General features: G+C 35.9%; 2 protein-coding genes and 1 non-coding gene across 4 annotated transcripts; 1 reads left to right on the top strand and 2 right to left on the bottom strand.

Moving 5' to 3' along the window:
* Window positions 4,590–6,753, top strand: LOC18598131 (transcriptional regulator EFH1). 2 transcript variants are annotated; one of them, XM_018121541.1, is made up of 3 exons: window positions 4,590–4,755; window positions 4,920–4,987; window positions 5,210–6,753. In XM_018121541.1, exons 2-3 carry the CDS (start codon window positions 4,966–4,968, stop codon window positions 6,613–6,615), a joined length of 1,428 nt encoding a protein of 475 aa, XP_017977030.1. In that variant the 5' UTR covers window positions 4,590–4,755; window positions 4,920–4,965; the 3' UTR covers window positions 6,616–6,753. The 2 variants fall into 2 exon arrangements, with proteins under 2 accessions (XP_017977030.1, XP_007027577.2); XM_007027515.2 differs by lacking the exon at window positions 4,590–4,755 and having other exon boundaries at window positions 4,764–4,987.
* TRNAR-UCU lies at window positions 7,264–7,336 on the bottom strand. Its single transcript has one exon. It is a non-coding gene; the product is annotated as a tRNA-Arg (tRNA).
* LOC18598132 (pyruvate kinase 1, cytosolic) lies at window positions 7,600–13,688 on the bottom strand. The gene is made up of 16 exons (XM_007027517.2): window positions 13,409–13,688; window positions 13,194–13,290; window positions 13,007–13,104; window positions 12,504–12,659; window positions 12,075–12,152; window positions 11,777–11,908; window positions 11,561–11,641; window positions 11,389–11,460; window positions 11,199–11,288; window positions 10,743–10,887; window positions 10,393–10,481; window positions 9,572–9,667; window positions 9,369–9,436; window positions 9,026–9,125; window positions 8,221–8,280; window positions 7,600–8,130 (listed from the first exon to the last, which is right to left on the bottom strand). The coding sequence occupies exons 1-16, from the start codon at window positions 13,475–13,477 to the stop codon at window positions 7,978–7,980; spliced, it is 1,584 nt and encodes a 527-aa protein (XP_007027579.2). The 5' UTR covers window positions 13,478–13,688; the 3' UTR covers window positions 7,600–7,977.

A 14,266-nucleotide genomic window follows, 5' to 3' on the forward strand; every position in this document is an offset into this window, starting at 1 on the left:
ATATATATATATATATATATATATATATATATAACATATTGTATTAATACAATAAAAAATTATTTTTAAGACTCATTAAAAATATATATAATATATAAAATTTTTCAAAAATTTTGAAGAAGACACGGCCCCCCGCGTTGTGAAGGGACGCTCCGCCCCTGCCTTGTATGGTTTCAATCAAACAATCACTATAAAACTTAAAAGCCAACAAAGAAAATATTTGCTAACTTGGAAGTTAGGGAATTGGAAAGAAATTGAAGTCATTGGCTGCACATCACGTCCTGAAAATGAGACGCCAGGGTTTATGTTTATGTTTATGTTTATGATCTTCTCTCCTATTCACTCTGATCTTAGGACTTCATAGAAATTCAATGTCCCCATCACCAGCGATACTTCCCTTCTTGAAAGGGTAGTTGAATTATAATATGATGAACAGGTTTTATATATATTTGGCAAAAGTGTCCAAGGATTTGCAGCATTGGTTAGTCTTCTCAGTGGGTTTCTCTTGACAAACCATGCACGGCTCTCACATTTTTCCTTTCCTTTTTCCTGTTTTTACGTCATGGAGTAGGTAAGGTCAGAACAACGATTTGACTTCGATTATGATCGAAAGATACATCGACAATTATCTTTACAAAAGGGCTTTGGCCCTCGATGGTGTGTCTTGTAAAGTGAACTCACATAGCTGCAAAACGCAAGGCTAGGAAGTAGGAAGGAACTCTCTGAAATGCTGCAAAATTGGCAATTTTCTACACACATCCATTCTGCCTATAACCGTCAACTTTATGACTTCCATCACCTATAAACCTATGGAATCTCCATAGAATTACAACTATGAACTGGATTGTGATGAAGATATTATGGCCCCATCTTGTCTATGATTGCTAGCCAGCTTTAACCAGTTTTCTTGTCGGCTGTCATGAATTTGGAAAGAACATGCATGGCCACACCAAATTCCAGCATGTGTTTTAAAAATTGACAAAACCTTTATGGGAGCCTAATTTGGGCTTAAAAACGACACCTCATAACTAAACAAATAGACTTGTATTAGAAGAGGGTTTCTTTGATGAAAACTGGTTTTACCTCCTTTAGATAAGAAGGGTTTCCTTTATGTATATTTCATAATAAATTTTATATAATTTGATTGTAACTAAATAATTATAAAATAATAATAATAAGTGATATGTTTTCATTTAGACATATCAATATTTTTTTAATTCTCACAATTTATGTGATCATTTATTACGTCATTTGCGTGACTTATCGATGGTATGTTGTAGCATGTGCTGGAAGTAAGACAACATCCAAAGCCTCGATTGCCTATAGCAATATATAAGTTGACATTTGTACATTTTTATATAATTTATCGACAAAATCATGTATCTAAAAAATAACAAATTAATGCAATAACAATGTAGTTGGGTTAGACACGAAACGTTTCAAGGTGACCACGTTGCATTTTGCTTTGACTTGCAACAAAATTAAAACTTAATATTTTATTATAAACTCATCCATTCAATTATTAAATGATAAGGGGTTGTGACATGGGAGAGAGAGACAGAGAATTGTTCCATTGCAATAACATTAATTCCTCAATGTAACAAAAGGGCCACAGCTGGGGGGCAATAGTGCAATGCACAACCAGCGGGCTAAAAGTCCTAGGAAAAGAAAACAGGCTTCCATACTATGTTGTTTTTATTTGTCTTGTCTTTGTTTGTCTCCATTAATGTCTCATATGCCGCCATGAGAAACGCATGACTTTCTAGGAATACATATAACCATATCCACAAATCTTTCGTTAATGGCTATAAAAATGTTAAGGAAATATTGGCAATGTGTTTTTTTGTTAAGAATTAGACAAAGTCGCTACAAATTATTAGACACATCCTCAAAACCATATTTTCCATTACTTAAGAAGAACTAATGAAGATTAATCATTATTTTTTTCTTTTATTTTGATAATTATTAATCATTACTTTAAGTTCAAACTTCAAAGAAAGAAAGTGGGAAAGTAAGAAACTATTCAAAGGGGCAATTTTTTCTCAGGAAAGTCGACAGCCACAATCAGGAATTTCTCGTGCTTTGGGCACTTTTCCTGGAAACGTTAAAGCATTCAGGCCCATCAATGTTTTTCATGTTGGCATGGACCAGGCTGCCTACTGCTACGGGCCCTAATAAGTCCAAATGGCATGGTCCATGGCCAAGAAGAGACGATTGGTTCAAAAGGCTGATCTTGTCCTTTTGTAAAAACCAATATGGGATCTGGCCGTAGCCTAAAGATAGTTTTATTTTTTTGAAAGGCGAGCTTAACGTGAGTTCATCGTTCTTAATATAAAAAATGTCTATTAAAAAAAAATCATATTTATATATTCAATATTCATCTTCTTTTTTTTAATAATATGATACCTGTGACATTTTACTCCACTTAATTATATAACGACTACTCGTTGCACTGATCCTTTATTTATAAAGAATAAAGACCCTTACACTGATCCAAGTTTACTTTAACTTTTATATTTTTCATGAGGGTCTCATATCAATGAATTTAAATCTCTTTTGATACCACTTTATATGGATTCACATTTTTAACTTAAAAAACATAACTGTTAAGTGAAAAAATGTTTTTATTTATATATTCAAAACTAGAGGCGGCCTAATAAGCTTAAAGGCCTAAAGTGACTATCATATATTTTTTAAATAATTAATGTAAATCATCAATCAAAATTTTTAATTCAAATAAATCAACTATCACATAAAATAAAAATAATATAATAACATGATATAAACTCTAAATTAAAATAAAAAATCTGTAAATATTAAAACAATAGTACTTAATTATTGAATATTTATTACAAACCGTAAATAAGGCTCACGGTTTTATAAAAATAATAACATAACAAACTTTTTATTTATTCTTTGAAGAAAAATTGAAGTTAAAAAGTAAAAAAAAAGAAAGAGCAAATGAGAAAAGAAGAATTCCAAAATAGATATTATACATTAAAAAAATTGATTTTATATAAAAGAAAAAAATAGTTGTTGAAATTTATTAAATATATTAATTGGAAATAGGAGAAATAAGTAAAAAAAATTGTTAAAGATGATTAAATATATATGATTGTTAGTTGATTGGAAATAAGAGAAATAATTGAAAATTAATAGCATTTTAGAAATTAAGAAATGATAAAAAATTAAAATTTATTAAGCACATAATTAGAAAGTGAGAAAATTAATAATCTTATTAATTATTAATTATTTTGTATATTTTAATATAATTAATTATGTTGTAAAATTATAGAACCCTCCCAAATTTGAGATCTCTCTAAATTTGAAACCTAAAGCCCTTGCTTGAGTGACTTTACCCAAGAGTCGGCCCTGCTCAAAACTCACCGCATCTCTTATAGACGTGTAATATGTGACACCTAGAAGCTAGTTAGGTCGGGAGTGGATGTAGCCTGTTCATTCCAAACCCAACTCCACTCGATTAAAAATGTAATGAAATATTCATAAATCATAATTGTGCGATATACTTTGAAGCATTATATTCCTATTTACAGCCATCATATAAAGAATAAAGTTAAACATTAGGTTCAGTTTTGCCATACTTTATCTTTTTCCTGATGGACTGGGTGAATGAACTAAAATTAAAGACCTACCGTTGAGTGGAGTTTCCTTAAAAGCAAAACTTGAATCACAAGTGTTCTTTTTTCTTTCTTTGAGTATGAAAATCATTAATATTTTATAAGATTAGTTACGTGGTTGAACCATTTTATAATAAGATTATTAAATTTTTTTTATAGAAAAAATATATTGAATCACATAACGGAAAATATTCTTATATCCACAATAATTTAAAAGAAAAATGCTTGAATAAGATATGTAAATAACAAGGCTAGTAATATTTGGTCAAGAATAGCATTCTTTATGAGCTCTAAAATTCTTTGGTTTTGGTAAAGTTCATTGAAAAAACAACAAAGACTCGAGAAATATGAGCTTGGGGTATGCCAAGTATTAATATATTATATAGTGTTATACCTATAAGATAATCGAAGAGGGTGGATCTCCCAAAACAAATCCATGGGCCTTCCTTGGATCAGTGTCATATGTCAAATGAAATAGACCACATTGTTAAGACGAAGTGATGATTATTTTAATCGAAATGGAAATCTAGTAGCACTGGAAAAAGAAGGTGTGGTCAACTTTGTTTCCATTTGAACATAAAGTAAGCACCCAAGACTTTGGTCTAAAGAAAATGTACCAAATTAGAGGGTGAAAATTTAAATTATGGACTTAATTTATAGGCTTTTAATGTTGATGGGGGCAAGAATTCACACAATTTTCTATCTCTAATGGGTTGCCAAAATTGGCACCAGGATTGAGACCTGCCTACGCAATGTATAAACCATAAAGTGCACCGAGCTGCAAAAGTAGCTCCCAAAAGGAGGAAGAAAATAAAAAATTAGAAGGAGTGCTACCATAGTTTCTGCCTTTTGGTATTGTGGCTTTCGCTTGTATGCAAAATGAAAATTTATGAAAATCTGAAGAAAAGGGCAATATTTTATTGGTAAAAAGTGGAGTATTAAAGTCATTCTCCAATCTCCACCCCGTAGTTTTGAAATTTCTGTGGGTTTCCAAAGGTTTGTGCATCTAAAAGCCGGTTAGAAGCAAAACCAAAACCCAAAACCATGGGCCAGTTTTTCTGCCATAGCACAAAGAAAAGATCTTTTTGGCAAACTAAAACCGGCTGCTCGGCTCTCTGTATAATACTCTTTGTCTCTATCTATGTTTTCTATATCTCTCAATCTATTGCGCTCTAACTCGCTTCACCTCTCTTTTCTCTCTGCTCATATTGTTGTTTTCTTCTGTTACATTATTGAAAATCTAAAAGAAAGGGCACTCACAGCCTTTTTTTCTGGGTATAGAAGAAGAAGAAGAAGCTTTCAGGTGCCTGGTGATTGTTACAACTCAATGGTAGTCAGTTCTTTACTGGGTATGCCTTTTAGCTTTTTTTCGGTTCTATCAATTGCCTGTTAGGAATTTATGTTTTGTTGTCTTTTAAGAATTCAGAAAAAGTGAAAAAGTAGTAGCCAATGACATTTACCTGGACAGGGTATTTGAGATCTCCAATAATTCTTGTAAGAGCTGTTTTTATTATTGTTCTGAATGGAAACTAATGGTTTGCCTGGTGGGATGTTTTCTGGGATTGGTTCAGGAATGTTAGGCCTTGAAATGCCATTACACCCCCAACAACAACAACAACAACCTCAAAACCCCCAAAGTGCCCAAAACCCACATCAGTTACATCATCACCCACAAATGGTTGCTTATTCCCATCACGAAACTGACCACTCACAACACCAACAATCTGTTAAACAAGGCTATCCTTTTGCTTCCAAAACTAAACAACTATCCCCTCTCAGTGATGAAGATGAACCCGGTTTTACTCCCGATGATGGTGCTGCTGATGCTAAGAGAAAAATATCTCCATGGCAAAGAATGAAATGGACTGATAGCATGGTTAGGCTACTTATAATGGCGGTTTATTATATTGGTGATGAAGCTGGATCAGAAGGGAATGATCCTGCTGGCAAGAAAAAGGCTGGTGGATTATTACAAAAGAAAGGGAAGTGGAAATCGGTTTCGAGGGCTATGATGGAGAAAGGGTTTTATGTCTCACCACAACAATGTGAAGACAAGTTCAATGATTTGAATAAGAGGTATAAGAGGGTTAATGATATACTTGGTAGAGGAACAGCTTGTAAGGTGGTGGAGAATCAAAGCTTGCTTGATACAATGGATTTGTCCCCGAAAATGAAGGAAGAAGTTAGAAAATTGTTGAATTCTAAGCACTTGTTTTTCAGGGAAATGTGTGCTTATCACAATAGCTGTGGCCATGGTGCAACTGCTGGGGCTAGTGGTGCTAATCATTCGCCAGAGGTGGCCACTGAGACATCCCAGATTCAGCACCAGCAAGCTCAACAACAACGATGCCTCCATTCATCAGATACTGCTCAAATTGCTGGCAATTCGGGTAGAATGGATCCAGAGGCATTGAAATTGACTAAAGTAGGCAGTGACGAAGAGGATGATGATGATGATGATGACTCTGATGATGATGAGGATGAGGATGATGAAGAGGCCATGGATGGTCACTCAAGAGGCCACAATGGACACGGTCAAGAAGATGATGAAGACAACGATGAAAAGTCTACTCGTAAAAGGCCAAGAAAGGGAGCATTGGCAATGTCATTATCACCATTGATGCAACAATTGAGCTGTGAAGCGGTGAATGTGATACAAGATGGGTCAAAGAGTGTTTGGGAGAAGAAGCATTGGATGAAAATGAGGCTAATGCAATTGGAAGAGCAACAAGTGAGCTACCAATACCAAGCATTCGAGCTTGAGAAGCAAAGGCTCAAGTGGGTCAAATTCAGTGGCAAGAAAGAGAGGGAAATGGAGAAAGCAAAGCTTGAGAATGAACGCAGGCGGTTGGAAAATGAGAGAATGGTGCTGCTTGTTAGGCAGAAGGAGTTGGAGTTGGTTGATCTTCAGCACCAACATCAACCTCAGCAGCATTCGTCAAGCAAGAGGGGAGACCCATCTAGCATCACTGGATGAGAAATGTAACATACGATAGGTCACGTTAGATAGGGATTTTAGAGTTTTTGATTAGACAGATACTTTTATATGAAAGGTTGTTCTGCTTTTGTTTATGAAATCTAGTTATTTGATATATGAATTCTGTGCTTTCAATCTTGGATCATGATGAAAGAGGTTTTGGCTCTCACACATGTCAATTGCATTCTACGAACAAAATTTACCAGAAAAAAATGTCTTCAGCAGCAGTAATGAATGCTCATATTGTGAAGTGATTTGAGGACTAAGGAGGTGCGTGGGAAAAAAAAAAAAAAAAAAAACAATGTTTTTGACGGTTTCTTGTCTAAACAAGTGTAAGATTGTCTTAAGGTTGTTATCCTAGAAAACAGAATTGTGTTAAAAACTTGGAAGTTTCATGCGGTGCTCTTTGCAAGTTTCCTCTAGCCAGTGTGAAAATTCCTGGAAAATCCAAATGGAAGCTCTGCCAGTGTTCCCTCTGTAGCGGATCAATTCGGATTTTCCAGCAACAAACAAAATTAATGAAAGAAGCAAACAAAAAATGGTGTCTTAAAAACTCCATTTCACACCTCGCAGGAACCAAAACTTGTCGAGAAATAGAAAATATAACATGTATGTTGATATAAATCCTGGAAAATTAAATTGATAGGGCACGCCTGGTGGGACTCGAACCCACAATCGTCTGATTAGAAGTCAGACGCCTTATCCATTAGGCCACAGGCGCTTCAACGGGAAAAGTATTTTTATTAAAAGTAATATAACATTTAATCAGTCCCCGCATGACCCGCTTGCCAGCTCCGCCAGTGACAGATTAAAGCTCCAAACATGCTAAATCTTAAAATATTCAGACAAGAACCGGCTGCCTCTTTAAAGTTTCAACAATGAAAACCACAACGTTGACGTTCTAGCTTTGCTATCATCCTGCAACCAAGACGGATCAATATTCAATCTAGATTTGCAAAAGTTAAAACCGGCTACATCTGAGCATGATAAGTTTAACCAATATAATTGCGTACAACGTAATGCTCAAAATAAAAAGCAATTGTCTCACAAAAATCAGCACGTTCATTTGGAGCTGAACCAACACAAAAATCAAAATCCACTGGAAGCATGTGGAACTAGGATGTTATTCGCCTACGCATCAAATTGAAAACCAGGAACATGGGCATATTTTCCATGGGATTCTTTTTGTATAGGCTAGAATAATTACCATTTTGTAAATGTGTATTCTTAATACAATTCCAAATCCATGCATCTCCAAATCCTGGAGACAATACCTCGTCAATAAAAAGTAAAGTCCATTCACCGCTTCAAAACTCAGGATGGAAAAAATCCCAGACTGACTGCGACAAAAATGTTTTAGGTTTAATCGTCGAGCTCAATAATCTTTACGACAGAAGCATCCCCAACCTTCTGACAGACAACAACTCGATCATGTGACTTTATAACTCCTGAAACCTTCCCATGGTCAAGGGCAACCTTCAAAACTGACTCATTTGTTGCGCTTGTAGACTCCGCCTGCGGAACCATACAAGTTCTCACGTAAACAAAAATACAAGTTTCTTTCAGACTTGAAGAACATAGTAACAATTGGCATAAGGTACTTACAGGATGTCGTGGATCAGCAAGCATAGGGAAAAGACCTCTGACAATGAGGGATTGCCTTGCCTGAAGGATTCAGAAGAAACAAGGTAGTAAGTTCCATTAGCACGGACGAATGGGTATAAGCCACACAATAAATATTCCATCAACAGACTGTAAAGTTCTACAAATTAACTAGCAACGTAAACTAAAGTCAAGAACAAAAATAGGCCAACTTCTGAGACTTCTGCAACAGAATTATACCACATATTCTTCTTTTAGATGACTACTGCAAGGCATTATTAACTGCATCTGAAAAACTGACAACTGTTATGATGGTTTAATGGTAAACCAAGCTTAATAAAACAAAACATATGTTCTGGAAATGATGACAAAATTGATTTCAGCACAAGGAAAGGAGGCTTTTCCATATTAGTGTAGAGCAGATCACCACCACTAGGCAGAAAACATACATTCAGGTGAAGACAAAACTTAAGATGGCATTCCATCACAGCCAGGTCATACAGCAAGTCATTCCAGATGGTTTACAAATAAACACAGGATGTTCTACTAAATCAACGAGTCAAAGAATTCAAAAGACCAGCCAAGACAAAAGTCTTTCCCCAAGTCTAGACATTTTTACAGAAAAGCAAGATAGAAAAGACTAGAACAATGGAACCAGTTGACTACTTTACTAACACTTGCACAATCAAAAAGTGAGCATTTTCCCACTTTTGGATATGTTGACATCAACTATACCAGACTATAAAACCAACAAAATTAACTTCTACGCAGTTAGTTGAACATCCAGGATTCAAGGTAAATGGCATACCTCAAAGGCCCCACTGAAGCTCCACTTCAATTGATTTGTCTTAAGGCGAGGGATGACAACAGAGAGAACAGGCATTGTTGGCCTGTACTTTGCAATCAATCTGGTACATAGAATACATTCAGAAGCCACATAAATTAATCAATGTCTACTTAATGTAGAATGTTAGAAATGAAATAAATAGACCTTCCACAAGTTCCCATTAACAATCCCCCCCCCCCCCAGCCCCAACATAAAATAAGAAAAAGAGTCCTTCAAACAAAAGCGAAAAAACAGAAAATCTTGGGGGACAAAAAAAGAAAACAGCTCATATCTAATTAAACTTGATCATATGGTAATGGCATACCTTGCAGCTCTCCCTGAGGATGTGAAACATATAATAACTGATGCCTTCACCTTAATTGCAGCCCGTACCTAAACAAGAAATTCATCCTATCAGAAACACATTGCAGATATGCACTCAATTTAGCTATAACTAATGCAGGCAAAGGCCACTATGATAATGATAAAAACATATATCAGAAGAGCAAAATTGGGACAGATAAATACCGCAGAGGAAGCAATGGACTCCAAGTGGGTCATTGGTTCTCCAACATACTTGACAGTCTTCTTGAAATATAGATCCTGGTTGAAAACCTTCTCTGCCTATGGAATTTTATAATAAAAATGAAAAATCCCAAATTGTAAATACTCAGAAAACAAAAAAGGAATATTAGTAATAATTTTTCATTTTAATATTTCCAGAACAGTAAGTAATCCATCTCATTGATATGCATGGCAAGTTAATTGGTAACCCATGCAATTTAACAATAAATATAAAGCACCCAAATTACAAACCAAAAGTGATGCAGAATTTATGCATTCTTGCATAAAAAAAGCATCAATGCACAAGTTTTTGCTTGCTTGAGATTGAAGGTCAAATTTCTGCAGAAAGGTTCATCACCAATGGGAATACTACAAGAAAAATAGGTCTTGCAAGTGTTATGTCATTTTGGGTTTTTCTTAGTTGAAAAATCTAGTAGAACCATAGCCCATAGCCTAAGACAATAAATTGACTGGAAAAAAAGGAATGATCTGACTCTCATCCCTGTGAAGGATACTTCATTCAACCAAAGGGAGACAGCTTTCAGGGAAAAAGGGAAACGTGCAATGTTTTTTTCCCCCTTATGAACCACATAAACATGGAAGGATGTCCATGTCCCAACCAAGCAACAGAAAGTTCAAAAAAAAAAAATGTTTACATTAGTGAGTATTGGAAGTCAGAACCACATTATAAAGTCTGTCACAGGGCAACAAGGTCTCCAAAGTTGGGGCTGCATAAGTTAAAAGCTTCAAGTTATGCACATTTAGGAGACATAGAGAAAATTTACCTCTGCACAAATTTTGCCAACAATAGAAATGGTTTCAACAGGGTATAATCCACGCAGGGTCTCAGCACCAAGAAGAATAGCATCACTTCCTGCAGCAATCAGAATATGAGACAGCAGGTTTAAATCCTGTATTGCATGGGAGGAGCAATAACTATTTATAATAGAAAATTATTTGCATGCTTGTCAAAAACAGTGCCCAACTCCAATGAACAAAATAATAGATTTTTTATGCCAGTGATATCTTATCACATATAGCATGCAATAACAAATAATTTAAATGAAATTGTTAGGGTGTATCAATGAACAAACTCAAAAGCAGCAAATGTCCACAATATAGCATAGTAACATACCATCAAGAACAGCATTGGCAACATCAGTTGCCTCAGCACGAGTGGGCCTCAAGTTGTCAGTCATACTGTCCACAACACGAGTGACCACTGCAGGCTTTCCAGCCATGTTACACTTGTAAAGAGCAGCTTTCTGAAATAAGAACACCTGCATAGAAAAGGGATTTTGATTAGCAACAAGCCCCAACCAATAGCCACCCTAGGCACTATATCCATATATTGAACTAATTTATGTGCATTTAAAACTAGGACCAAGGCTACCAACAAAAATTTATGAAATAGAATTGTACACGATGCAATAAACTGCATGGTATATTCAACAAGATACATTTTGCAGAAGAACTGATGTATAATAGCCCTCTACAGATTGGGTCTCTAGTATTTATAATGAAATGACTTACTAACAAAATTTACAGTAAGATCTGCAAAATGGCTGCTTGTTCAAGTTATGAAACTGACCTTCTCAGGTGGGAGATCAATGCCCAAATTTCCACGGGAAAGAATGATTCCATCTGCTTCCTTTAGAATCTCATCAAAATGGTTCAATCCCTGAAATATGAAAAACATTAATGTCACATCCTTATTCACAGCATGTGCAATCAAAACTATGTATATTCATTGTTTTAGGCAAATAGAATATATAATGCACCTCTATGTTTTCAATCTTGGCAAAAATTTGTGTCTGGTAGAGGTCACCCAACTTTGAAAGGAACTCGCGTGCCTACAAAGAGCAGAAAAGAGCAATCGGAGAAATGAAGAAACTTCAAAAAAAAAAAAGAAATAAAACCAGATAAGGGGAGTGAAGCAGAAGGGATACATACATGCCGAACATCTTCTGCATGTCGTGTATATGATAGTGAGAGGAAGTCGATTTTGTTTTGAACTCCCCAGGTACTTATAACCTGAAGTAATTATCAACAGATCACAAATGGGATTCCATGGAAATATCAGGACAACAAGCAACAACTTACCATGAGAGAGATTACTACTGCATTAGTTTCTGATAATTAAAAGGCCAAAATCAAAGGCAAGCTCACCTCCTTATCTTTATCAGAGAGAGTAGGCAAATCAATACGAATTTGAGAGGCATGCAAAGTGAACAATGACCCAGCCAATGTTGCAGAGTTCTTTATCACACAAACCACATCATTTCCCTTCACCTCACTAACCTGCACAATTTCAGTCACGATTTATGCAATGCTAGGTGCATAAGAATTTTAATCATAAAGCTCGAATTCCCAAATTAAACAACCAACAAATAGGTAGTAAAATAGCAGCCAACTTTAACACAAACACAAGCAGAAAGAGTCACCATTTGTGTTCCACTTTTCTTACCTCAAGCCATACAGACGTGGTTTCACTCCCGGTAAACAGGTACTGACCAATAAAAATAGTGTCTCCCTTCTTCACCGCCTGAAAAACCAGATTGAATGGTTTGTCATAAAGATTGTACAAAGAAACCAGGCAACCACCAGCAAATAGAAAATTCTTTCAAGCTAACTGAAAAAAATTGACACACTAAGTTTCAGTGTCAAGAATATATAAGCACTGCACGGACCAACAAATGCCTCCCAACCCCAAATTAGCGAAAAGCTATATATAAAGACAAGAATGTACAATAGATTCAGACATTCCCAAACACATTATCATTAAAACTTCAACAGAACCGAAAGGCAAGAAAACAAGGCTCATGCAGATACTTTCTCAGAGCAAACAACACAGGATACACAAAATGCAATTAGTGAATGTGGACTAGCATTGGACCTCTGACAATCCATCAAAATTGATTGGCAATAATTCTGAAGAGGCCTCTTGTCCTTCATCTGGCGTCAAGATAACGGTAGCATCTGCCTGAAGTGAGATGGCTTTCTCGCTTTTATTAACAACCTGCAACTCAGGACCCACACTATCCAACATAACCTGAAAGGCAAAAACATATAGAAATCACTTGATTTTCTTAACTTTCATTATTCCCATCAAAGTAATCAATGACCAATCTGTACTACAATAGCAAACAATCACGCATTGTCTGCCACACTCAATATTCAGGAACAGGGAAGTAAAATTACTGACAAAATTCACACCAAAAATGTCCTAAAATAATCTCAAAAACCATTTGAAAAAGGGAAACATGACAAAGTCTATTGTTTCTGCTGAACACAAAGTTTACATTAAGACGGACAATTTTCCTAGGAAACAAACAAACAGGAAGCAAACAAAAGTTATATAACTAACAAAAATTGAACCAAACTACAGTAAAAATATACCGCACAAAGCTTCTTAGTGCTCTTTACGGCTGCCTTCAAATTTTCTAAAGTTTCTTGATGATACTCCGCGTCACGCCACGAAAAATCGAACCTAGCCACTGCCAAAACCAAAAAAAGAAAAAAACTAAATCCTAACTCCAATAATACAGTAATAATTAAAAGGAAAGTAAGGCAGCAAAAATTGTACCGGACATTCCAGCTTTAAGGCAACCGGAAATAACATCTACAGATCGAGACTTAGGACCCAAAGTTCCAACTATCTTCGTCATTGCCGGGAAAAAACTCTGCAAAAAAGACAACGAACATATCAGATTCGAAATCTACTCCGATCCGATCAGCTTCCCCAGGAAAAACAAAAACAAAAACAAAACAGATTGATTTAAAAAAAAAGGTGAAACTTACAGCCTTCGATGGCTCCAGGATTGAAGCCATCCTGATGGGCTCTTCTAGAAGTAGATGACTCGAATGCATTTTTTTTGCCAATCAAAACAAAAAAAATCAATTTCCCTTCAGAGAATCCGTCGATCGAGAGCTCTTGCGTTGGGAGAACGAAGGGATTTTTTTTTCCTTTTGCCTTCGTAAAACTTGAACCGAAGGATATGCTTTTGTTCTGAGTGACGTTGCCTTTTTATTGAACGAAGAACAGAAAACCTGGTTCCACCACAACCAGATGACTTTGTCCCACTTTATTTTTATTGCGATTTTTATTTCTTTCATTCTTATACACGTGGCGAATATCGAACGGCTGGTTTTTGAAGCCTCATGATATTTGATAGGGTTGCCGAAACGTGACCGTACAGTTTCTTGGCGAAGGGGATAGGTAATTGTCACACTCCCACTCAAACACGTCAAGCGTGTTGAGAACCAATGGTTATGATTGGGTGGAAGGTGAGAGAGTGTTGCTGTTTGGAGAGTAGCTGATGTTGTTATTGGTGTTTTTTTTTTAAAAAAAAAGAGGCACGTGCTTTTGGGCGATTAGGTGATGGTGATTTTTCCAGGGAGCGGGAAGAGTTCTAGACGATTTCGAAACTCCAAAGGTAGAAAGTTGGATCCGCACAAGGTAATGTTGAGAGAGTTGAAGGAAATTGAGACACCGCAAGGGTCAAATCCTATGGGCTGTCGTGTTTTTACTTTTGGGAGGAGTTCGGTGGGACACGTTTTTACATCTTAAAAGTTATTCGAAAAATGTGCATCCAACGATGGGCTCATTAAGTCCTTTAGGCCCAAACTTGAGTTTTGGTCAAATCAAAGCAAATGCCA

This window comes from Theobroma cacao, chromosome 5 (genome assembly GCF_000208745.1).
Source record: "Theobroma cacao cultivar B97-61/B2 chromosome 5, Criollo_cocoa_genome_V2, whole genome shotgun sequence".
NCBI lineage: Eukaryota > Viridiplantae > Streptophyta > Magnoliopsida > Malvales > Malvaceae > Theobroma > Theobroma cacao.

Excerpts from the sequence above, each read along its gene's own strand:
- LOC18598131 (XM_007027515.2), top strand. The coding sequence starts at position 4,780 with ATGTTTTCTATATCTCTCAATCTATTGCGCTCTAACTCGCTTCACCTC. Across the intron at positions 4,988-5,209 it reads GGTAGTCAGTTCTTTACTGG|GAATGTTAGGCCTTGAAATG; the intron begins GTATGCCTTTTA and ends GGATTGGTTCAG.
- LOC18598132 (XM_007027517.2), bottom strand. The coding sequence starts at position 13,477 with ATGCATTCGAGTCATCTACTTCTAGAAGAGCCCATCAGGATGGCTTCA. Across the intron at positions 10,888-11,198 it reads TTGATCTCCCACCTGAGAAG|GTGTTCTTATTTCAGAAAGC; the intron begins GTCAGTTTCATA and ends TTTTCTATGCAG. Across the intron at positions 9,437-9,571 it reads AGTCCATTGCTTCCTCTGCG|GTACGGGCTGCAATTAAGGT; the intron begins GTATTTATCTGT and ends TTTCTTGTTTAG.